The sequence below is a fragment of the Dendrobates tinctorius genome, unplaced genomic scaffold (assembly GCF_039654945.1).
Source record: "Dendrobates tinctorius isolate UK_male_01 unplaced genomic scaffold, ASM3965494v1 ptg000003l, whole genome shotgun sequence".
NCBI classification, from domain to species: Eukaryota; Metazoa; Chordata; class Amphibia; order Anura; family Dendrobatidae; genus Dendrobates; species Dendrobates tinctorius.
Window position 1 is genome coordinate 19,790,396 of NW_027361671.1, and position 23,370 is coordinate 19,813,765.

At 44.0% G+C, this 23,370-nt stretch overlaps 1 protein-coding gene across 1 annotated transcript in view; it reads left to right on the plus strand.

Moving 5' to 3' along the window:
- Positions 1-23,370, plus strand: part of ADGRV1 (adhesion G protein-coupled receptor V1) — a 732,030-nt gene that overhangs the window by 98,000 nt on the left and 610,660 nt on the right. The window contains exons 11-12 of the mRNA XM_073580638.1: positions 2,247-2,423; positions 4,031-4,254. Of these exons, the coding sequence (XP_073436739.1) occupies positions 2,247-2,423; positions 4,031-4,254 (401 nt within the window). The remainder of the gene's footprint in view (positions 1-2,246; positions 2,424-4,030; positions 4,255-23,370) is intronic.

The window sequence follows — 23,370 nt, forward strand, 5'->3', positions numbered from 1 at the left end:
CAAGATTAAGGAGAAATTTCATGTACCTTCTGGTGAGTTCATGTCTTATCAGATATTAAAGGATATTCTCCAAAAACTTATGCGCAAAAAGTCTTTGAACCTAGATCTCATTGCCTCGTTGATTGGTAGCATTACCTCTAAGACTAAATGGTCTCTTAAAAACATTTATTCCCGACTTAATGGAGACATTACTTTCTCCAAACATACTTATATGGAAAGGTGGGAGGCAGACCTAAGAATGATTTTTAGTCTAGAACAATGGGAATATGCCATTGACCACTCATATAGATCCACTGCATCCATGGCCTTGCTAGAAACATATTACAAAGTGTTGGTCAGATAGTATTACACCCCAGCAAGATTGGCCAATATAAGTCAGTATGCTTCTTCTTTTTGTTATAAGTCAGGATGCTTCTTTATGTTGGAGGGATTGCCATTTACCAGGGAACCTTTATCACGTTTTTTGGACTTGTCCTAAGCTGAAACTGTTATGGTCAGATGTTAAAGATCATGTGGACAAGTTATCACAAGTTAAAATTCACGTTACTCCCCAGATGGTACTGTAATCAATGGACAACGAATAGGTGGATGCTTCAATAAAGTGTGTGATGTTACACATGTTTATAGCGGTTAAAAGTATGATAGCTTTTTGGTGGAGGAAACCTGATGCACCACCTTTTACCACCATTGTTGACACTTTACGCTTGCATAGACAGATAGAAGAAAGAATTGCTCTCAATAACAATAGCTTGAATAAATACCATCTAAAATGGGCTGTTTGGAACTCTATCTTTATGTAAACTTGTTCTCACTCTGGGAACGGTACTATTTTTTGCATTAAGTCTGGATTGTACATTATGTTTATCCTGTATCAATGCGGAGGTCTCTATTTTTTATTCCCTTTCCCCTTGTTACCCCTTCTTTCTCTTATGTATTATAAAATTCAATAAAAATATTTGAAAACAAATATTGAGGTTAAAAAACATCACCAAATATTCAACGTGTGCACGTGGCCTTAGGCTCCGCATCTGACTTTATAAAATGGAAATCAAAGATAGCACGTTAGACTCCATGTTGCCGCTTCAGTGTGTTTTTTTTCCACAATTGCACTAAAACTGCAGTATTTTTGCTGTTTTTTTTTTTTTAAATTGCAGGCAAGGTTGCGGTTTTACTGCACTACGGCCACAATTGTGGACACAGCCTAAGTAAATGTTCCTTTATTGAGCCATATCAACCTCAATTCAGCACCCAACTCTTGGCAGGTTCATAGGTTGCATATTTGGTGTGTATTTTACACATTTATTCAGGCCTTTTTGTTGTGGAAATTTAGTTAAAATCAAGAAAGAAATTTATATAGAGTTCCTATTTCAATGAATGGGTAAAATCTGCACCAAAAAAAATCTGAAGCAGATTTTAAAAATTAAGCAAAAGTGTTTATCTGCTCAGATTCTGCACTAAAAACAACGCAGCATGTGGGTCAGTTTAAACTGACATTATACTAGATATTTTCATATAAAATGAGTGCCTCCATTAACATACGCTGCTCCGCTGGTTCTGGAACAGTTTTTTTTTTTTTTTCTGTGTCCCTCCGTTCCGAAACAATGACCCCCTCCACTCTCTCCCCTCTGGTAATAATGATGATTATTTTCCCTTCAATCAACAGGGTGTAGATCACAGAACTTCTCTGTAGGTGTGGCCGTGTTTTGATTAGTCAGAGTCAGGGGAGCAAAAGCCCACAGAGAAGCCCTGTGATATACACCCAGTTGGTTGAATGGAAAATTTGCACTATTAATACTGAGAGGCATAACTTTGGAATAAAGGGGACGATTAGAAAAAGAAAATCTGATCCAGGATCAGTATTACATAAAATAAAAGGAGGAACAATAGCGCTACATAATTTGGCTTGGTTATGATAAATTGTGCGGTAGAGGTAACATGGAAAAAGATAAAGTGGTGAAATCCTCATCATCAAGATATCAACTAAAAAAAGAAACTAATACGTATTCAAGAATGGAACTTCTCCTTTATAACGCAAGGTACAAGGTTTCATACAAATCTAAAAATATCTTCTGACTTTTCACAAAAGGTTAAATAAGTAATATTTAGTTATCAGAATAATTGTCACATATGAGCTAATGAGCTGATCACAGAATTTATAATGTTGATTGCATTTGCTGAATATGTCACTTGTGTGTTAATTCTGGATTTGGGTATTCATGGAATTAATTTCCCTCCTTCATTTGTAGCTGGAATCCACTGAATTGCTGAGACCAAGCCCCTTAGTGCCACCATTAAGTCCAAGACTAGGAACTCTGCAAAATGTTTCATTGAAAGTCACTCCTGACATTGCAAATGGAGAAATTGGATTTACAAGTAATCTACCAATACTAGTGACAGAGCCAGAGAATGTCTCCCATAGTGTGGTAAGTATCACCATGTTCCACGAAGGAGGCAAAATAGGAATAACTTTGTTATGTGAATTATGTTCCTATTTGGAATCGTTTGTCAGGACTCTTTATCATGGGTGCACACCCTTGACTGGGGATTTATACATTTCTATTCTTGATGCAAACATAACACCATCTGTGAAAAAGCTGAAGTTGGAAAGAGGATGGCTTCTACAAATGGATGATGATGCTAAACACAAGTAAAAACCCACAATAAACTACCTCAAAAGGCGCATGCTGAAGGTTTAACAATGGTCCACACAGTCCCTTGAGCTGAACATCATTGAAAATCTGAGGCTAGACCTCAAATTAGCAATGCATGCAAGACGACCCAGGAATCTCACAGAACTGGAAGAATTCTCCAAGGAAGAATGGATGAAAATCCCTCAAACAAGATTTGAAAGACTGTTGACTGGGCTACAAAAAGCGTTTACAAGCTGTGATACTTTCAAAATGGACTGTTACTAGGTACTTACCATGCAGGGTGCCCAAAATTTTGCATTGGCTCATTTTTCTTTTTTTAGTTTTTAAAATGTAAAAGATAACAATATTTTTTTGGCTTAAAATACAAAGGAAATGTGTCATTTTTAACTTTAGGTCTTTTTGGAGATCATTTCATATTCAACTTGGTTAACTGTTCGCAATAATAGTAATTTTGACCAGGGATACCCAAACTTTTATATGCCACTGTATATGAATCTCTAGAACACCTATACTTATTAACTAGTGACAGCCAGGCATGTAATCAAAGTGGGTGCAGGGGATGTGGTCACAACCAGGCATTGGATCCTGGTGAGGCACAAAAGGTCCCTTTAGCTCATGTGATAAAGAGACATAGTTGGAGGCCCAAATGAAGATTTTGCATTGGAGCGCACCAGTTTCTGGTGATGATTACCTTTAAAGGGAATGTTTCATCACAATATGGCCTACTGTTTTTTATGTTAGCGTTCATATAATGATCTATATAAAAAAAAAATCTTGCAGTTTTCACACTGGCCATTGAGGCTGCTCTAGACTTACACTTGCTATTGTTTCAGCAAATACACATGTACATCAGCAGCATTAAGGCCCCGTCACACACAGCGATCTCGCTAGCGAGATCGCTCATTTTGTGACGCCACAGCGATCTCGCCAGCGACATCGCTGTGTGTGACGGGGATCAGTGACCGCCCCCCCCCGCCAGGTATCGCTGATCGTGCAGCATCGTCCTGTGCCATTTTTTCATCACTCTCCCGCTGGCCAGCGCGCATCGCTGCTTGTGGCAGCGGGAGCCAACGATCAGCGAGGCTCCAAGCACTCTAAGCAGCGCTGGGAGCTGGTATCTAAGATAAATATCGGGTTACTAAGCAGCGCGCGTCACTTAGTTACCCGATGTGTACCTTAGAAACCTGCGTGCATTTTTAATATTATCATCATGAAGAGCTTGGGAGCTGCATCGGTGTTGGTAGGATTTTTCTTTGGATTTAGTGCACCTTTCACTCGATATATTAGCTTAGATTTCGTTGTCCCTTATGAACTTTTAGCAATCCAGAACCATTAGCAGTTTACTCTTCTATTTTGATCTTATTTTATACTGTCTTCAGGTGTCAGTTACGTTACATCGTGATGGGACAGGCGATGACGCAGTTGTATACTGGAGCATGAAACCCTATGGATTCAATAAGAATTCCATCACTCTTGATGATTTGAGTCCCTTCAATGGATCTGTGACTTTCTTATCTGGACAAAGCATCACAGAGATAAATATCACCATTAAAGCAGATGATATCCCTGAAGTCAATGAAACTGTGATCATATCCTTGGACAGGTACGCTGTCATTAGTATGGGATTAGCATATAATATAGTATGCTTTTTGCTATTGAAAGTTTGTGTACAGTGCCAAAAAACTGAGGAAACATATATTTTTTTAATAGAATGCGTAGGTCCTCTTCCACAATCCACCTTTTACCGTAATGACATTTTTAGTACCAATATTTACTGATAAATCACTCTAAATTGCCTCTATAGACATAAAGACCATATAAATAAGCCCAGAGCAACAACAGCATGGGATTGTGGCTATTGTTCACTTAGGTTTTAGCATTCCATATGGTTTCTTCCCATGCTACAAGTAAAGTGCCTAACATTTATGGCTGGTATTAGGTACACTGATGCAGATACCAGGGTATGTTCACCCAGGGTTTTTTTTCTTATATGTGATCTGATCCCTTCCAATAACAACAAATGCATGCCTGATCCTTTTGTTTTTAACCCCTTAGTGACAGAGCCAATTTGGTACTTAATGACCGAGCCAATTTTTACAATTCTGACCACCGTCACTTTATGAGGTTATAGCTCTGGAACTCTTCAACAAATTCCAGTGATTCTGAGAATGTTTTTTCATGACATAATGTACTTCATGTTAGTGGTAAAATTTCTTCGATATGACTTGCATTTATTTATGAAAAAAACGTAAATTTGGCAAAAAATGTTGAAAATTTAGCAATTTTTAAACTTTTAATTTTTGTCCCCGTAAATTAGAGAGTCATATCGCACAAAATAGTTAATAAATAACATATCGCACATGTCTACTTTACATCAGCAGAATTTTGGAACCACAATTTTTTTTATTTTTAGGAAGTTATAAGGGTTAAAAGTTGACCAGTGATTTCTCATTTTTCCAACAAAATTTACAAAGCGATTTTTTTATGGACCATCTCATATTTGAAGTGAGTTTGGGGAGGTCAATATAACAGAAAATAGCCAGAAGTGACACCATTCTAAAAACAAGGTGCACAAAACCACATTCAAGAAGTTTATTAACCCTTTAGGTGCTTCACGAGAACTAAAGCAATGTCGAAGGAAAAAATGAACATTTTACTTTTTTTCACAAAAAAATTTACTTTGGAACCAAACTGTTTTTATTTTTACAAGGGTATCAGGTGAAAATGGATCACAAAATGTGTTGTGCAATTTCTCCTGAGTACGCTGGTTCCTGTATGTGGGGGAAAGCCACTGTTTGGGCGCAAGGCAGGGCTCGGAAGGGAGGGAGCACAGTTTGACTTTTTGAACGCAAAATTGGTTGGAATCAACAGCAAGTGCCAAGTTGCGTTTGGAGATCCCCTGATGTACCTAAACAGTGGAAACCCCCCAATTCTAACTCTAACCCTAACACAGCTCTAATCCCAACCCTAACCCCAACACACCCCTAATCCCAACCCTAACCATAACCACAATCCTCACCCCAACACTACCCTAACCTCAACCCTAACCTTAGCCGCAACCCTAACCCTGGCCACTACCCTAACCCTAGCCCAACTCTAATCCTAACTTTAGCTGTAACCCTAGCCTCAAACCTAAACCTAGCTCTAACCCCAACCATAATCCTAACCCTAGCCCCAACCCTAAACCTAGCTATAACCCAACCCTAACTCTAACCCTAGCCCTAACCCTAATGGAAAAATGGAAAAAAAAACATTTTTTTTTTCTATTATTTTTACTTAACTAAGGGGGTAATAAAGTGGGGTTTGATTTACTATTTTTTTTATTTTGATCACTGTGATAGGGTCTATCACAGTGATCAAAATGAACCAATAGGAAAAATCTCCTATTGTTGCCGGGTGCTGGCCAGCAGATCTTGGCGGGTGCACTGCGCATGCGCTCATCATTTACTTCCCGGAAGAAGACGCTATGGGCCGGGGGACACAGGCGGAGGGACCGGGGGGCACCGCAGGTACCAGAGGGGGGCTCAGGGGACCCCATTTCTCTCTCCTCTGATGTGCTAGATCATATCAGAGGAGAGAGAAATGAATAGGAAATCAGTCTTTTTTTTTTTGGCGGTCACCGTTATTCTGTGAATAATGGCGATCGCAACACAGAGGTAGCTAAAAAATGACCCGAATCATGTTCTCCAGGGACTCAACTACCACCGGTAGCCGAGACCTCAGATATTTTCCGACACTGGAGGGCGCTATAACCTTATTCCTCAGAGCCGTTGAGGAATAAGTACCCATAACTGCCGCCCTTAAAAGGCGTATCAGCGGTCGTTAAGGGAGCGAATCCACCAACAGAGTCTTACTCCACTCTCACCATTCAGAACTGTACCAGTATGTGTGCAGGGAAGGGGTTACGAGAAAAGTTTTTGGCCTTCAGAGCTTTCATCCAAGTGGCCAGTCTTAAATATGCTGATGCAGAGACCAGTCTTAGGGTACTTACAGTTGAAACCAGAAGTTTACATACACTATATAAAAAGACACATATGCATGTTTTTCTCAATATCTGACACAAACTGGTTTCAACTGTACATATGGAAAGCAAACATAGCAGATTTTCCAGGCTGACCATTTGCTAACATTTACAGTACAAACTTTTTTTCCTAAATTGTGTGGAAATCTCATCTATAAGCTGCGGAGAATATCTGCTGCCTCTGAAAATTTGTATTCCACTGTTTACTTTATGCTGCAAATGTTACCATAGATGGGTGAGCTGCGTGGCTTAACCACACTATGATACTAATTATATCCGCAGATATCTGCAGGAGTTTCAGAGCTGAAATGTCTTATGTGCGCATATATTTAAAGGGGTTTCAGGCATTAGGCTACAAGTCTGCAGCCACTGTATGTGACTGCAGACTTGTGAATCCTCTGATGTCGGCGCCAGGAACGGTGGGCATGTAATCGCATGTGTGCGATTAGCGTGCATGCGGTCACTTGCCAACTAGACGTGCACAGCCACGCTCAATGCAAGTGTATTGAGCAAGGCTGGGCACATCAAGCTGGATTGTGGCCAAAAGTATGCACATCACATCACTGACTGCCCGCTCCCGATGCTACACCGAAGAATCCTCACATGCATGATGTGAGGATTCAAAAGTCTGCAGTCACGTAGAGTGATGCAGACATGTAGCCTATGGCTGGACAACCCCTTTAAGGTGCATTCATACTACAAGATAATTTGACGCTGCAGGAAAATTGCCAGTCCATCCACAGCTTTCACTGGTTCTTACAGCTGGGGCGACTTTACTCTGTGAAGGAGGTCCAGTACATTGGCTCTAGTTGAAGCAATCCATACAAGACACTAATGACTATGGTGCAATTACTAATAATTTAAGAGTGCAATGAAGCGACCATACATTTGTCCACCATAGTTACATGGCAATGTGGGGGGAGGATATTTGCTGGAAAGTAACTGCTGTATAAATATTATTCATCAGTGAACAATATTAGGTAAAACAAACACTTCACTTCCTTCCAGAGAAGCCAAAATGAATTTTGTTCAGCAGCCTTGGCTTGTAGCTTGGCAGCAGTCCTGGGCACAGGGCCTGGCAAAGGATGTATAAAATGGGCTGACATGCTGTTTGGTCATAGGGTTGTCTCTCATTAGAAAGCACTGACAATTTTCTTTCTAGGCTTTGTAAACAGGGCAGCACCCAACAAATAAATCCCCCTAAAGCCAGCAACATTATGTGTGCTCAAGGAATAAACGTGCCTTTTACTTCTTATCCCATGGTATTGCGGGTTTGGCAGTGTCTTTCATTCTGTTCTCTTTATCCCTGATTCCTTCCTGTTTTGCCAGGGTTGAGACAGAAAGATTTGTGGTTTACTTTGGGTAAGTGATATATATGTGTGACTTGCATGAATAATGTATTGTATAAAGTCTCTGATCTTACTATCAGTGCCAGCGAGCAGTGATAACCTTCAGCCCTGTGCATGGCTCTTGTGGTGTGATGTGTGGGCATGGAGTGGTATTCTAATGTCTAGGGGAATATTTCTGTTTAAAAAATATTTTCTACAGTGATGCATTAAATAGAAGACGAGATAACATCGAGATCAGCCAGATGTAGTTTCTCTTTGTGTGTGTAACAGACTGGGTGGTGGAACCACTGTCCCATTAACCGAGGAGAGCCTGGAGGGGCATGACTAGGTGGCTCGCCAAGTCCCACCTCGGGTGCACGGCGGCCGACGATGCCGCAATCTGAGGAAGGACGAGGAAGGCGGATCTAGATGCTACTCCAGGACTGATCTCGTATAGATGGCAGCTGACCTCCAGGGAACAGGAGACAAGAGCAGCCAGGACTAGAAGTCTTCGCAAGTACTGGCTGGCACTGTTGGTATAGTGACTGGCACGAAAAGCACACAGGCAGAAAGGTACTGGCGGGCAAGACTGGTAACTTGGCAGACAAGTGGCGGCAGGCTTAACTGATAGGCGGACAAGGCTGATAGGCAGGTGGGCTCGGCTAATAGGCAGGCAGGTATAGTGGGAGATGAGCACTGGGACCTGAGAACTAGCAAGAGTGTGTCATGATCCCAGTGCAGGTTTTTGAGCTGCACATCAGGGGTTAATGTCTGGAGCTCAGTGCAGGTTTTGACCTGCACACCTGGGGTTAATGATTGTGGCCTCTCTATGGTTCTGGGAGAGCTTCTTAAACCCCTGGGAAGCTCCAATCCCTGTCAGTTATACTTTTGCCTTTGGCCGAGTGTGGTGACCTCCGTGTGCCTGTGCCTGTTAATTGTTATAGCTTGTTTATATGGTTCTGACCCGGTTCTGTTCCCCGATGTGAGTTTGCCTGTTGATTCTGTACTTCGCTACACTCCCTGTGTATGACTCATTGCCTGTGATCTGACTACTCTCTGCTCGCCCCTCTTGTACCGTGCAGCTATCTATGTGTATGACTCATTGGCTACGTCCTGACTATCCTGCTTGTCCATGCCCCTTGGTAACTTTGTCTCGCAGTTACCCTGCTAGGAGTTCTTGTGCAGCTCCTAGCTCTCTGGAGTTTAGGCCACGCCCCCAGCAGTCACGTGCTTTAGGTCCTGCTGTTCTGAAGTATGCACCTACTCGGCTGCTGCCCGCTCCACAGGTATCTTTGAGCACAGTTCGCTTTACTCAGGACACGCGCACTGGCTCAGTGAGCAAGTGCAGTGCGGTGTTCCTGACATTATAACTGACCGTGAACTTTTTTTTTCTCTCTCCTCACTTCTGCAGCATGGACCCAATGCATGCCTTATCTGAGCAGGTGAAATGCTTGACTCAGTCGCTGCAGAAGCTAAGTTTGGAACACCAAGCTCTGGCCCAGTCCCAGCGGCAGGTTGCGGACTCGGTTCAGGGGGTGCTTTCCACAGGCTTTCAGCAGGTGGGGAATAGAGATGTCATTTTAGTACCACCCGAATCCCCGGTTAAATTGCCAGATACGTTTTCTGGTAACAAAGATGAATTCAGAGCATTTAAGGACGGCTGTAAGCTCTTTTTCTCTTTGAGACCCCGCTCCTCTGGGGATGAGAAACAGAGGGTGGGGGTGGTTATGTCCCTGCTTAGGGGGTCCCCACAAGCCTGGGCATTTTCGCTTTCCTCTTCTGCCCCTGAGAGAATGTTTGTGGATGCGTTTTTTGAAGCCTTAGGGCTTATTTATGATGAGCCTGATAGAGTGCGTTTGGCTGAGGACAAGGTGATGAGTGTCTGTCAGGGGGAGCACTCGGCCGAGTGGTTCTGTACTGAATTCAGACGTTGTGCAGCCGAGATTTCTTGGAGTGATGCCGCCCTTCGGGGGCTGTTTCGTAGAGGCCTGTGTGAACGTCTGAAGGATGCCCTGGCACTCCATCATCCACCTGACTCCCTGGAGGATGCCATGACCCAAGCGGTTCGCATGGATCGCAGACTGCGGGCTAGAGGCGTTATGCAACTGGAAACACCATTATTCTTCAGTGGAGATGAGACCTGGACTCTTCCTGTGGCTATGGAAGTGAGCGCTGTCACCTGTGAGGAAAAGGAAAGAAGACACCGCCGGGAGAAGCAGTTGTGCTTCTATTGTGGGGAATCTGGACAGGTCTGGGTATTAGTCGAGGAGGCTACCCAGACCTTCAGGTACAATTTTCCTCACGTGCAAAAATGGTACTGCAGGTGGAACTGGAACTTGGGAGTGGTCCGGTTCAAACTACTGATTTTATTGACTGTGGTGTGAACCTGATTGATACCAAAATTATGACTCTTAATAGGATAGGGACAGTCAGGCTTCAGGATCCTGTTAAACTTGTGGCAATTGACTTGTCCCCTCTTACCCAGGAGGGTATCTGTTGCAGGTCTGAACTTTTTTCTCTAAAAGTGGGTTCCACTCATGTGGAAAAACTAAGTTGTCTTGTGCTAGATAACTTGCCTGCAGGTCTGGTACTGGGGATGCCTTGGCTTCAACGCCATAATCCTGCCATTGATTGGGTGACAGGGGAGATCACTCAATGGGGATGTAAAGATAAATGTGGTAACCTGGGACATCTTGTTAACACTGTTAAATCCGTATCTGTGTCGTCTGTCGGTCTGGAAGGTATTCCAGAGTACCTGAAGGATTTCGAAGATGTTTTTTCCGAAAGTGAGGCTGAGGCACTGCCACCACATAGACCCTATGATTGTGTCATTGATTTAGTACCCGGAGCCAAGTTACCTAAGGCTCGATTGTTCAATTTGTCCGGGCCTGAGCGCCAAGCCATGAACGAGTACATAGCTGAGAGTCTCCGCAAAGGGCATATCAGGCCTTCTGTGTCACCTGTGGCAGCAGGATTCTTCTTTGTGAAGAATAAAGATGGTGGTTTGCGGCCGTGCCTCGACTTTCGGGAACTGAAAAAGATAACGGTTAGGAACACTTACCCGCTTCCCCTCATCCCAGACTTATGTAACCAGTTAGCTGGGGCCCAGTGGTTCTCCAAGTTAGATCTCCGGGGGGCCTACAATCTGATAAGGGTTCGGGAAGGGGACGAGTGGAAAACTGCGTTCCTCACATCAGAAGGACTCTTTGAAAACCTGGTAATGCCGTTTGGGTTAACTAATGCACCCGCTATTTTCCAGAATTTCATCAATGTTGTGTTTTCTGACCTGATAGGCCGTTTTGTTATTATTTATTTGGATGACATTTTGGTGTATTCCCCGGACAGCCAATCTCACTTGCAACATCTACAGACAGTTCTCCAGAGACTCAGGGAGAACCAATTGTACGCTAAATTGGAAAAATGTTCATTTTTTGTACAGGAACTGTCTTTTTTATGGTTAATTGTGTCCTGTGAGGGGTTTCGTATGGATCCTAAGAAGGTGCTGGCGATCGCTGACTGGGTTCAGCTTCGAGATCTTAAGGGGCTCCAGCGCTTCTTACGATTTGCGAACTATTATCGGAGATTCATTAAAGGTTTCTCACAAATGGTTAAACCACTCACGGATCTTACCCAGAAGGGCGCTGATGTAAAAAATTGGTCTGTACTCGCTAAGGAGTTCTTCTCAGCTATTAAGTGGGGTACAACTAGACCCGTCCAAACCATTCATTGTGGAGGTGGATGCTTCTGAAGTGGGGGTGGGGGCTGTGCTGTCCCAGGGTCCGGCCATCCTTACCAATCTCAAACCCTGTGCCTTCTTCTCCAAGAAGTTCTCTTCAGCCGAGAGAAACTATGATGTAGGCAATAGAGAACTTCTTGCATCAAGCTGGCGTTTGAGGAATGGAGGCACTTTTTGGAAGGGGCGGCTCACCCTATCACGGTTGTCACGAATCACAAAAATTTGGCATACCTTGAATCTGCTAAGAGGCTTACTCTGAGACAAGCCCGTTGGTCACTTTTTTTTTTCACGATTTCAATTCTTCATTACTTTTCGACCGGGGTCCAAAAATGTTAAAGCGGATGCCCTGTCCAGAAGTTTTGACCCGGTGTCTCCCCTGAGCAGCAATCCTCCATTCTTCCCCCAGGGGTGGTAGTGGCGTGGGTCTCATCTGAGTTGGAACAAGAAATTCTAAGGGCTCAGGCCCTAGCTCCGGCAACCAGGCCAGGGGATAAATTGTTTGTTCCAGATTTATTGCGGCTTAGACTTCTGCAGGAGTTTCATGAGTCTAGGTTGAGTGCTCATCCAGGTATCACGGCCACTAGAGAGGCAGTAGCCAGGAGTTTTTGGTGGCCTTCACTAAGATCCGATGTCAAGAAATTTGTTTCTGCTTGTGATGTGTGTGCCCGTTCCAAAAGCTCGCATAACCGGCCGGCTGGAGAACTCATACCTTTACCGGTTCCTGATAGGCCATGGACTCATCTTTCCATGGATTTTATTACCGGCCTTCCACCATCCAGGGGCAATACGTGATCTGGGTGGTGGTGGATAGGTTTTCTAAACAGGCCCATTTCATTCCCTTGGCAGCATTACCCTCAGCAGAAACATTGTCAAGGTTGTTTGTGCAGCATGTGGTCCGATTGCATGGGGTACCCCTGAATGTTGTGTCTGACAGAGGTGTGCAGTTTGTGGCCAAATATTGGAGGGCGTTCTGTTTGAAATTGGGCATCTCACTCTCCTTCTCGTCGGCATATCACCTGGAGAGCAATGGTCAGACAGAACGCACCAATCAATCCCTGGAACAAATTCTCATTTGTCTGCCCTCCGCCAGACAGGAGGATTGATGTGATGCGTTACCGTTGGCGGAATTCGCTTTTAACAACCGGGTGAGTCAGTCCACCAACATGTCCCCATTCCTAATCAATTATGGGTTTAATCCTCATTTTGGGAAGTTTTCACGGGTGGATTCCGGTTGTCCAGGGGTAGAGGGGTCCGTTCAGCGGTTAAAATACCTCTGGGCTGAAGTCCAGCGTAATATCTCTCGGGCCCAGGGGAGGTACAAATATTTTGCTGACAAAAAGAGAGCCTCGGGAGAAATGTTTTAGGTGGCAGAGAAGATTTGGCTTTCCACACGTAACATCAACTTGAAGGTACCATCAGCTAAATTGGGACCAAAGTTCATTGGTCCATACGAGATTATGGAGATAGTCAACCCAGTGACATATAGGTTGCGTCTCCCCGCCTCCTTAAAAATATCCAGTGTGTTCCATAAATCTCTGTTGAAATCCGTAGGGTCTGTCAAAGAGGGCTCCGAGCCTGTTGTTCCTCCAGTGCTGGTGGAGGGTCAATTGGAGTATGAGGTAGGACATATTGTGGACTCTCGGTGGGTGCGCCGCTCTTTGCAGTACCTGGTCCACTGGAAGGGATATGGTCCAGAGGAGCACTCATGGGTGCCTGCTCGCTCTGTACATGCAGATCGCCTGGTTCAGGCTTTCCATGCCAGGTACCTGGGGAAGCCTGGGGGTCCAGAGGTCCCCCCGTTGAGAGGGGGGTACTGTAATGATCCCAGTGCAGGTTTTTGAGCTGCACGTCAAGGGTTAATGTCTGGAGCTCAGTGCAGGTTTTGACCTGCACACCTGGGGTTAATGATTTTGGCCTCTCTATGGTCCTGGGAGAGCTTCTTAAACCCCTGGGAAGCTCCAATCCCTGTCAGTTATACTTTTACCTTTGGCCGAGTGTGCTGACCTCCGTGTGCCTGTTCGTTGTAATAGCTTGTTTATATGGTTCTGTTCCCCGTTGTGAGTTTGCCTGTTGATTCTGTACTTCGCTACTCTCCCTGTGTATGACTCATTGCCTGTGATCTGACTACTCTCTGCTCGCCCCTCTTGTACCTTGCAGCTATCTCTGTGTATGACTCATTGGCTACGTCCTGACTATCCTCCCTGTCTCTGCCCCTTGGTAACTTTGTCTCGCAGTTACCCTGCTAGGAGTTCTCGTGCAGCTCCTAGCTCTCTGGAGTTTAGCCTACGCCCCCAGCAGTCACGTGCTTTAGGTCCTGCTGCTCTGAAGTACGCACCTACTTGGCTGCTGCCCGCTCCACAGGAATCTTTGAGCACAGTTCGCTTTACTCAGGACACGCGCACTGGCTCAGTGAGCAAGTGCAGTGCAGCTTTCCTGACAGAGTGTTTTAGAAACAGACTAACAACCTTGCACAGGCATCTCCTATTAGGTGGAGGTGCCTTAAATAATAAATGTCTTCTATCTATTGGCTGGGGATACTTTAAGATAGCTCGCACTGGCTCTTTAAGAGGGCGGGACTGCGTGCACCTTAAGCACAGTGCCCAAGGATCTGCGAGCAGTGCGCAGACCACGGGCTGTAGAAGCAGTAGATGGAGGAGGGAGTGCGGGGCGCAGCGGTGAGTGAGTCGGCATCTCTGCCAGAGGAGGGAGGCAGAGTGCAAAGACGCTGGCTTGACAGTGTATGTGAGAGCACATGCTTTATAAGATAAATAGCAGAAAGAGACATTTTATTAGCTTTAGCACAAACATCAGCATAAAAGAAAATATAGATACAGTGTGCAATGGGCGAAAGTAAACTTAAAGGGAACCTGTCAGCAGGATTTCACACCCTACACTATTCATATGTTTATTTAGTTCTTTCAAAGACAAGTCCAGCAAATACCTTATATAGCTAGTCCATTCTTTTGTCACTGAGATAGTAATGTTTAAATGTGTATGCACATGATGCTGATGAAGTATAGTAGATCTGAAGGTTCTGTCAGTCCATCTCTTTGCCCCACCAAACACTGCCTCCTCCTTCCTGACTGACAGCTCCTTTGCCTGAGTTCACACTGCGTAGAGGCTATAAGTCAAGTAGGAGGAGGCAGCGCTGGAGGAGGCAGAGCTGGAGGGACAGAGTCTTCAGATCTAGAAATAGCTCTTCAAGCACAACTACAACATTTTCATGCTTGAGTGGTATCATTAACCCCTTCACCCCCAAGGGTGGTTTGCACGTTCATGACCGGGCCAATTTTTACAATTCTGACCACTGTACCTTTATGAGGTCATAACTCTGGAACGCTTCCATTGATCCCGGTGATTCTGACATTGTTTTCTCGTGACATATTGTACTTCATGTTAGTGGTAAAATTTCATTCAAACAACTTGCGTTTATTTGTGAAAAAAATGGAAATTTGGCAAAAATTTTGAAAATTTCGCAATTTTCCAACTTTGAATTTTTACGCCCTTAAATCACAGAGATACGGCACACAAAAAACTTGATAAGTAACATTTCCCACATGTTTACTTTACATCAGCACAATTTTGGAACCAAAATTTTTTTTTGTTAGGAAGTTATAAGGGTTAAAAGTTGACCAGCGATTTCTCATTTTTACAACACCATTTTATTTTTAGGACCACATCACATTTGAAGCCACTTTGAGGGGTCTATATGATAGAAAATACCCAAAAGTGACACCATTCTAAAAACTGAACCCCTTAAGGTGCTCAAAACCACATTCAAGAAGTTTATTAACCCATTAGGTGCGTCACAGGAATTTTTTTGAATATTTAAAAAGAAATGAACATCTAACTTTTTTTCACAAAAAAAAATACTTCAGGTTCAATTTTTTTTATTTTACCAAGGGTAACAGGAGAAATTGGACTGAAAAAGTTATTGTGCAATTTGTCCTGAGTACGCTGATACCTGATTTGTGGGGGGGAACGACTGTTTCGGCGCATGGCAGAGCTCAGAATGGAAGGAGCGCCGTTTGACTTTTTCAATGCAAAATTGGCTGGAATTCAGATCGGACGCCATGTCACGTTTGGAGAGTCCCTGATGTACCTAAACAGTGGAAACCCCCTACAAGTGACCCCATTTTGGAAACTAGACCCCCCAAGGAACTTATCTAGATATGTGGTGAGAACTTTGAACCCACAAGGGCTTTACAGAAGTTTATAACGTACAGCGGTACAATTAAAAAATCATATTTTTTCCACAAAAATGATCTTTTCACCCCAATTTTTATTTTCCCAAGGGTAACAGGACCCTAAAAGTTATTGTGCAATTTGTCCTGAGTACGCTGATACCCCACATGTGTGGGTAAACCACTATTTGGGCGCATGGCAGAGCTCGGAAGGGAAGCAATGCCATTTGACGTTTTTGGCTGGAATTGAGATCGGACACCATGTCGCGTTTGGAAAACCCCTGATGTACCAAAACAGTAGAAACCCCCCACAAATGACACCATTTTGGAAACTAGACCCCCTAAGGAACTTATCTAGATGTGTGGTGAGAACTTTGAACCCCCATGGGCTTCACAGAAGTTTATAACATACAGCCATACAATTAAAAAATCATATTTTTTCCACAAAAATGATCTTTTCACCCTCAATTCTTATTTTTCCAAGGGTAACAGGACCGTAAAAGTTATTGTGCAATTTGTTCTGAGTACGCTGATACCCCACATGTGGGGGTAAACCACTATTTGGGCGCATGGCAGAGCTCGGAAGGGAAGCAGCGCCATTTGACGTTTTTGGCTGGAATTGAGATCGGACACCATGTCGCGTTTGGAAAACTCCTGATGTACCAAAACAGTGGAAACCCCCCACAAATGACACCATTTTGGAAACTAGACCCCCTAAGGAACTTATCTAGATGTGTGGTGAGCACTTTGACCCCCCCAGTGCTTCACAGAAGTTTATAATGCCCGGGCGTGAAAATAAATAATTCGTATTTTTTCCACAAACATGATCTTTTAGTCACCATTTTTTTATTTTCCCAAGGGTACCAGGAGAAATTGGACCCCAAAAGTTGTTGTCCAATTTGTCCTGAGTATGCTGATACCCCATATGTGGGAGAAAACTACTGTATGGGCACACGTCGGGGCTCGGAAGGGAAGTAGTGACGTTTTGGAATGCAGACTTTGATGGAATGGTCTGCGGGTGTCATGTTGCCTTTGGAGAGCCCCTAATGTACCTAAACAGTGGAAACCCCCCACAAATGACACCATTTTGAAAACTAGACCCACTAAGGAACTTATCTAGATGTGAGGTGAGCACTTTGAACCCCTAAGGGCTTCACAGAAGTTTATAATGCCAGGGCATGAAAATAAAAAAATCGTATTTTTTCCAGAAACATGATCAATTAGTCCCCAATTTTTTCATTTTCCCAAGGGTAACAGGAGAAATTGGACCCCAAAAGTTGTTGTCCAATTTGGCCTGAGTACGCTGACACCCCATATGTGGGAGAAAACTACTGTATGGACACACGTCGGGGCTCGGAAGGGAAGCAGTGACGTTTTGGAATGCAGACTTTGATGGAATGGTCTGCGGGTGTCATGTGCGTTTGGAGAGCCCCTGATGTACCTAAACTATTGAAACTTCCCACAAGTGACCCCATTTTGGACACTAGACCCCCCACGGAACTTATCTAGATGTGTGGTGAGCACTTTGAACCCCCAAGTGCTTCACAGAAGTTTATAACACTCGGACGTGAAAATAAAAAAATCATTTTTTTCCACAAAAATGATATTTTTGCCCCCAATTTTTTATTTTCCTAAGGGTAACAGGAGAAATTGGACCCCAAAAATTGTTTTGCAATTTGTCCTGAGTAGGCTGATACCCTACATGTGGGGGTAAAACACTGTTTGGGCGCATGGCAGAGCTTGGAAGGGAAGGAGCACCATTTGACTTTTTCAACTCAGAATTGGCTGGAATTGAGATCAGACGCCATGTTGCATTTGGAGAGCCCCTGATGTGCCCAAACAGTGGAAACCCCCAATTATAACTCCAACCCTAACCCCAACACACCCCTAACCCTAATCTGAGCCCTAACCCTAGCCCTAACCCTAGCCCTAACCCTAGCCCTAACCCTAGCCCTAACCCTAGCCCTAACCCTAAGGCTGTGTGCACACGCTGCGGATTTTGCTGCGGTTCCGCAGTGGTTTTGGCTGCTGCGGACCCCAGTACCATGATTCCCTATGGGAATCAAAAACCGCAGTGCAGACGGTGCGGAATTTTCCGCGGTTTTCAATACGCAGAAAGAATTGACATGTCAATTCTTTCTGCGGATTCTCCTGCGGTTTGCCATCTCCTCTATTGAGGAGATGAAAAACCGCAGGACAAAACCCAGAGCAATCTGCAGGTAAAACCGCAGGTCTTTTGACCTGCGGTTTCACCTGCGGATTTTATAAAATCCGCGCGGATGAATCCGCACCTAATCCGCAGCGTGTGCACACAGCCTTACCCTAACGGGAAAATGGAGATAAATACTTTTTTTTTAGTTTTATTATTTTTCCCTAACTAAGGGGGTGATAACGGGGGGGTTGATTTACTATTTATGGCGGTTTTTATTTTTGGCAGCTGTCACACGCTAAAAGACGCTTTTTATTGTAAAATAGTTTTTCCATCACCACATTTTGAGAGCTATAATTTTTCCCGTATTTTGACCCACTGAGTCATGTGAGGTCTTAATTTTTTGCGGGACGAGTTGACGTTTTTATTGGTACCATTTTCGGGCACGTGACATTTTTTGATCGCTTTTTATTCCTATTTTTGGGACGCAGAATGAACAAAAACCAGCGTTTCATGAATTTCTTTTGGGGGGTGCAATTACACCGTTCCGCGTGCGGTAAAATTGATAAAGCGGTTTTATTCTTCGGGTCAGTACGGTTACAGCGATACCTCATTTAGGTCGTTTTTTTATGTTTTTGTCGGTTTTATGCAATGAAAACTATTTTATATAAAAAATAATTATTTTTGCATCGCTTTATTCTGTGAGCTATAACTTTTTTATTTTTTCGCTGATGATGCTGTGTGGCGGCTCGTTTTTTGCGGGACAAGATGACGTTTTCAGCGGTACCATGGATATTTATATGTGTCTTTTTGATCGCGCGTTATTACACTTTATGTTTGGCGGTATGATAATAAATCATTATTTTTTGCTTCGTTTTTTATTTTTATTTTTTAAGGGGTTCGCTAAAAGGGTTAACTAATGGGACAGTTTTATAGGGCGGGTCATTACGGACGCGGCGATACCTAATATGTGTACTTTTATTGTTTTTTTTTTTATTATTTTCAAAAAATGAATTTATTGGGGAATATTTTTTTTTTTTTTTACTAATTTATTTGGCGATTTTTTTAAATTTATTTTTACATTTTTTTTTTATTTTTTTTTTACTTTATTACATAGTCCCAGGTGGGACATCACTGTCCTGTGACAGATCGCTGATCTGTCACATCACAGATCACTGTGACAGATCAGCAATCTGTCACAGGCATTGAAGCAGACTTCCTCTTGCCTGCGCTTTGCAGGCACTGAGGAAGCCAGCTTCCTCAGGTCCCCGAAGGCCCCCGTCGCCATCTTGGATTCGGGGGCCTGGAGGATAGGAGCCCCCCGCAGCAGCGCTGCACATTGCGCTGCCGTGGGGGGCTCAGGGAAGCACGGAGGGAGCCCCCTCCCTGCCGATGCTTCCCTTTAACTCCCGGTACACCGCGATCATGTTTGATCGCGGTGTGCAAGGGGTTAATGTGTCGGGGGCGGTCCGTGACCGCCCCTGACACATAGTGCCGGGTGTCAGCTGTGATAATCAGCTGACACCCGGCCGCGATCAGCGGCGCTCACCACGTGGGTGCCGCTGATCGCGGTAGACGTACTATCCCGTCCACGGTCATACGGGCCCGGGTACCGTGGACGGGATAGTACGTCGGATGTCAGGAAGGGGTTAATGTAATTTCCCTGCCCCTAGTAAGTTACTTACAAACCGCTGCATTCATCTGTTATCAGCACCCCTCTGGCTGATGACCGCCCAATCTTGTCTAATCAGTGCTTGGAATTTATCACAAGTTCTGTGTTTTTGTTTGTCAGTCCGCTTTTTGAATCTTGACAACAGGTTATCAATGATATTGAGATCAGGGGAATTTCCTGCTCATCGACCCAAAAGTTCATTTTTTTTGCTCTCCGAGCCATCTGGTTATCACTTTTGCTTTGTGACATTGATGCCATCATCTTGGAAAAGGCATATTTCATCACTAAATTGCTCCTGGATCATCATGAGATGTTCTTAGAGGATGTTCAGATCCAACTCTTTATGGAAGTGTTGTTAGGCAAAATTGTGAATGAGAATCCTCCATGGATGAAAAGCCCCCACACATGAATGGATATTTTGCTGTTTGAATGACACAAATTGGAAGAACAGTTCTGTCACCGCTGCACGGGTCCCCGTCCTTCTTCCAGCAGGGATCCCACGTGTTCATTTACCTGCCCGCACTTCCTCGGCATCTGTTTCCTCCCAGGACCTGCGCACGGCATGCAGTTCTCCTGGAAGGGTGCAGTAAGTGCCTCTTAAAGAGGCAGCGCGCACGCTTCTGGAAACATCCCGAGCCAATAGCTGGGAGACCTCTGATATATAAGGCACCCTACGCTATTGGAAGGTGCGTTAGCAACTTTAGTAATCAGTGTGTTTGCTGTTACCTAGTTGTAAGGTCCAATCTGCATGCCCTGTCTGGACCTGTTCCTGTCTGCCCTCCTGTAACCTTTTCCTGAGCACGTTCTGCCTCTACCTAGTCCAGAACCTGATCCATTTTATCCACACCTACAATGGCTTGCGAAAGTATTTACCCCTTGACTTTTTAACCTATTTTGTTGCCTTATAACCCGTGTTAAAATATTTTTTTTAATCTGATTTGTATGGGATGCATCAGCACTAAATAATCTAAGTTGGTAAAGTGAAGTGAGAAAAATATACGGTAGTCATAAATTACATTTATGGGATCAAATAATTAAAAATTGGAATGTGCATAACTATTCACCCCTTTTGCGATGAAGCCCTTAAAAATTTATTTTGTAAGCAATTACCTTCATAAGTCACTTGCTTAGTGAAAGGAAGTCCTCTTGTATGTAATCTGTGTCACATGGTCTGTCAGTATATACACACCTTTTCTGAAAGGCCACAGAGTCTGCAACACCATTAAGCAAGAGGCACCACTAACCAAACAACAACATGAAGAACAAGGAGATCTACAAACAAGTCGGGACAAACTTGCTGAGAAGTACAGGTCAGGGTTGTGTTATAAAATAAAAATAGCCCAGTTTCTGATGATCCCTCGGACCACCATCAAATCCATTATAATCAAATGGAAAGAACATGGTGCCACAACAAATCTGCTAAGAAAGGGCTGCCCACCAAAACTCTCAGCCCCGGGCAAGGAAAGCATTTCTCAGAGGCAGCACAGAGACCATAGGTAACCCTTGAGGTGCTGCAGAGTTCTCAAGCAGAGACTGTAGTTTCTGTCCATACGACCACAATAAGCCAAACATTCCACAGAGGTGGCCTTTACAGAAAAGTGGGAAAAAAAAAAGCTTTTGCTTACACACAAAAATTGTAAGGCTCACTTTTAGTTTGCTAGAAGACATGTGGGAGACCCGCCAAATGTATGGAGGAAGGTACTATGGTCAGGTTAAACCAAAATTTAACTTTTTGGCCAAGGTAAACGCTATGTCTGGCACCAAAACAACACAACCCATTACTCTAAGAACACTGCTGCCGAAAAACATCCCCACAGCATCATGCTGCCACCATGTTTCACTGTGGGGATGATTTTCGGCAGCAGTGGCAGGAAAATGGTCTCAGTCAAGGGAAAAATAAATGGTGCAAAATACATGGATATTCTTGAGCAAAATGTGTTTCAGTATGTACGTGATTTGAGACTGGGACAGAGGTTCACATTCCAACAAGACAATAACCCAAGGCAAACTGATAAAGCATCACTTGAGAGGTTTAAGGGTAAATATGTAAATGTTATGGAGAGGCCTAGTTAAAGCCCAGACCTTAATCCAATTGAGAAACTATGGTCTGACTTGAAAACTGCTGTTCACTAGAAGAAACCATCTAACTTGAAGGAGCTGGAGCAGTTTTGTATTGAGGAATGGGCAAAAATCCCAGTGGCCAGATGTGGAAAGCTCATAGAGACTTTTCCAAAGTGACTTGCAGATGTATTATCCTCAAAAGGAGCTCTACAAAGTACTCTGACTTTAGGGGGCGAATAGTTATGCACACTGAAGTTTTCAGTTATTTTGTCCTATTTGTTGTTTGCTTCACAAAAAAAAAGAAAACCAAATGTTCACAGTTGTAGGCATCTTCTTTACATGAACTGATGCAAATCCTCAAAAAACAGTGACATTCCAGGTTGTGAGGTAGCAAGGGGGGTAAATGCTAAGGGGGGGTAAATACTTTCGCAAGCCACTGTATACCGCCACCCTCACCAGTCCAGTCTGAATCTGCACCTGTGATCCTGTACCCGAATCCGTCCTGTGTTCCTGAACTTATTATCCTGTCCTTCCCTGGCCTCGTACCTGTCCTGACTGTCAGACGAGCAGTCCTGATCCGGAAGCTGTTCTGTCTTCTAGCCGCAAGTCCTCCTGTTAACCAGTTCCCAGCCAATCCACGTTCCCTTCCCCTTTGGGGTTCAGCTGCCACGGTCTCGATATCTTTCTTCAAGTAGCACCTGGCGTCCACCTGGGTTCACACCATCAGCGGCTTTTGTTGTGAGTTCATTTTCCCCTTCGTCACTGAGGTCTGGTGAACTCCCTATTCTGGTGAAGGAAGGTAATGAGCCTGATTATCAGGCACCTGAACCTGATGAGGATGACTGGCTGAGTGGAGTCACGGACTGGATATAAGGCTGCCGACGCCCTTCTGCCCTGCGGGTGATTTCTGTGTGGACTTCTAGGACACCAGTCTGATTCCTGCTCCTCTAAGCTAAGTTTTTCTGCTTTGCCTGTTTGCATTAGTGTTTTGTTTTTTGTTTTCCTTGCTTTTCTGGATTCTGCCATTCCCTGCTGGGGTGAGCTGAATCTCCTTTTTCCTATAGCTCTGTCTTCAGAATATTCCTGAGCACTGACAAAGCTTTTTTGAAGCCTAGCGTCTTCAGGGCCTTTTTCACTGTCAGTCTGTTGGCTCTTATTTTCATAGGGTTTTTCACGGATTGCAGACAGCAGCCTTCTTGTCCTTTCCTATCTAGCTAGATTGGGCCCCGTCTTTGCTCAGTCTATCGTTCTGCCTGTGTTAGTGTTTTCATCTTGCTTCACAGTCATTATATGTTGGGGGCTGCCTATTGCTTTGGGGTGTGCTCTGGGGCAGTTTAGTTTTCCCCTTTCTTTCTTTAGGCCTAGCTATTTCTCCGGCTGTGATCGAGGGGTCTAGGGCATCGTAGGAACCCCCCACGGCTACTGCTAGTTGTGTTGATAGGTTCAGGGGTCTGCAATCCGATAGCTGCCAACTTCTCTGGTTTTCTGGACTTAGCTAGCATTTCTGTTTTTGCCTCCTAAGGTGACTCAATCATAACAGAATCACCCGCCATACCGCAGATCCTAGG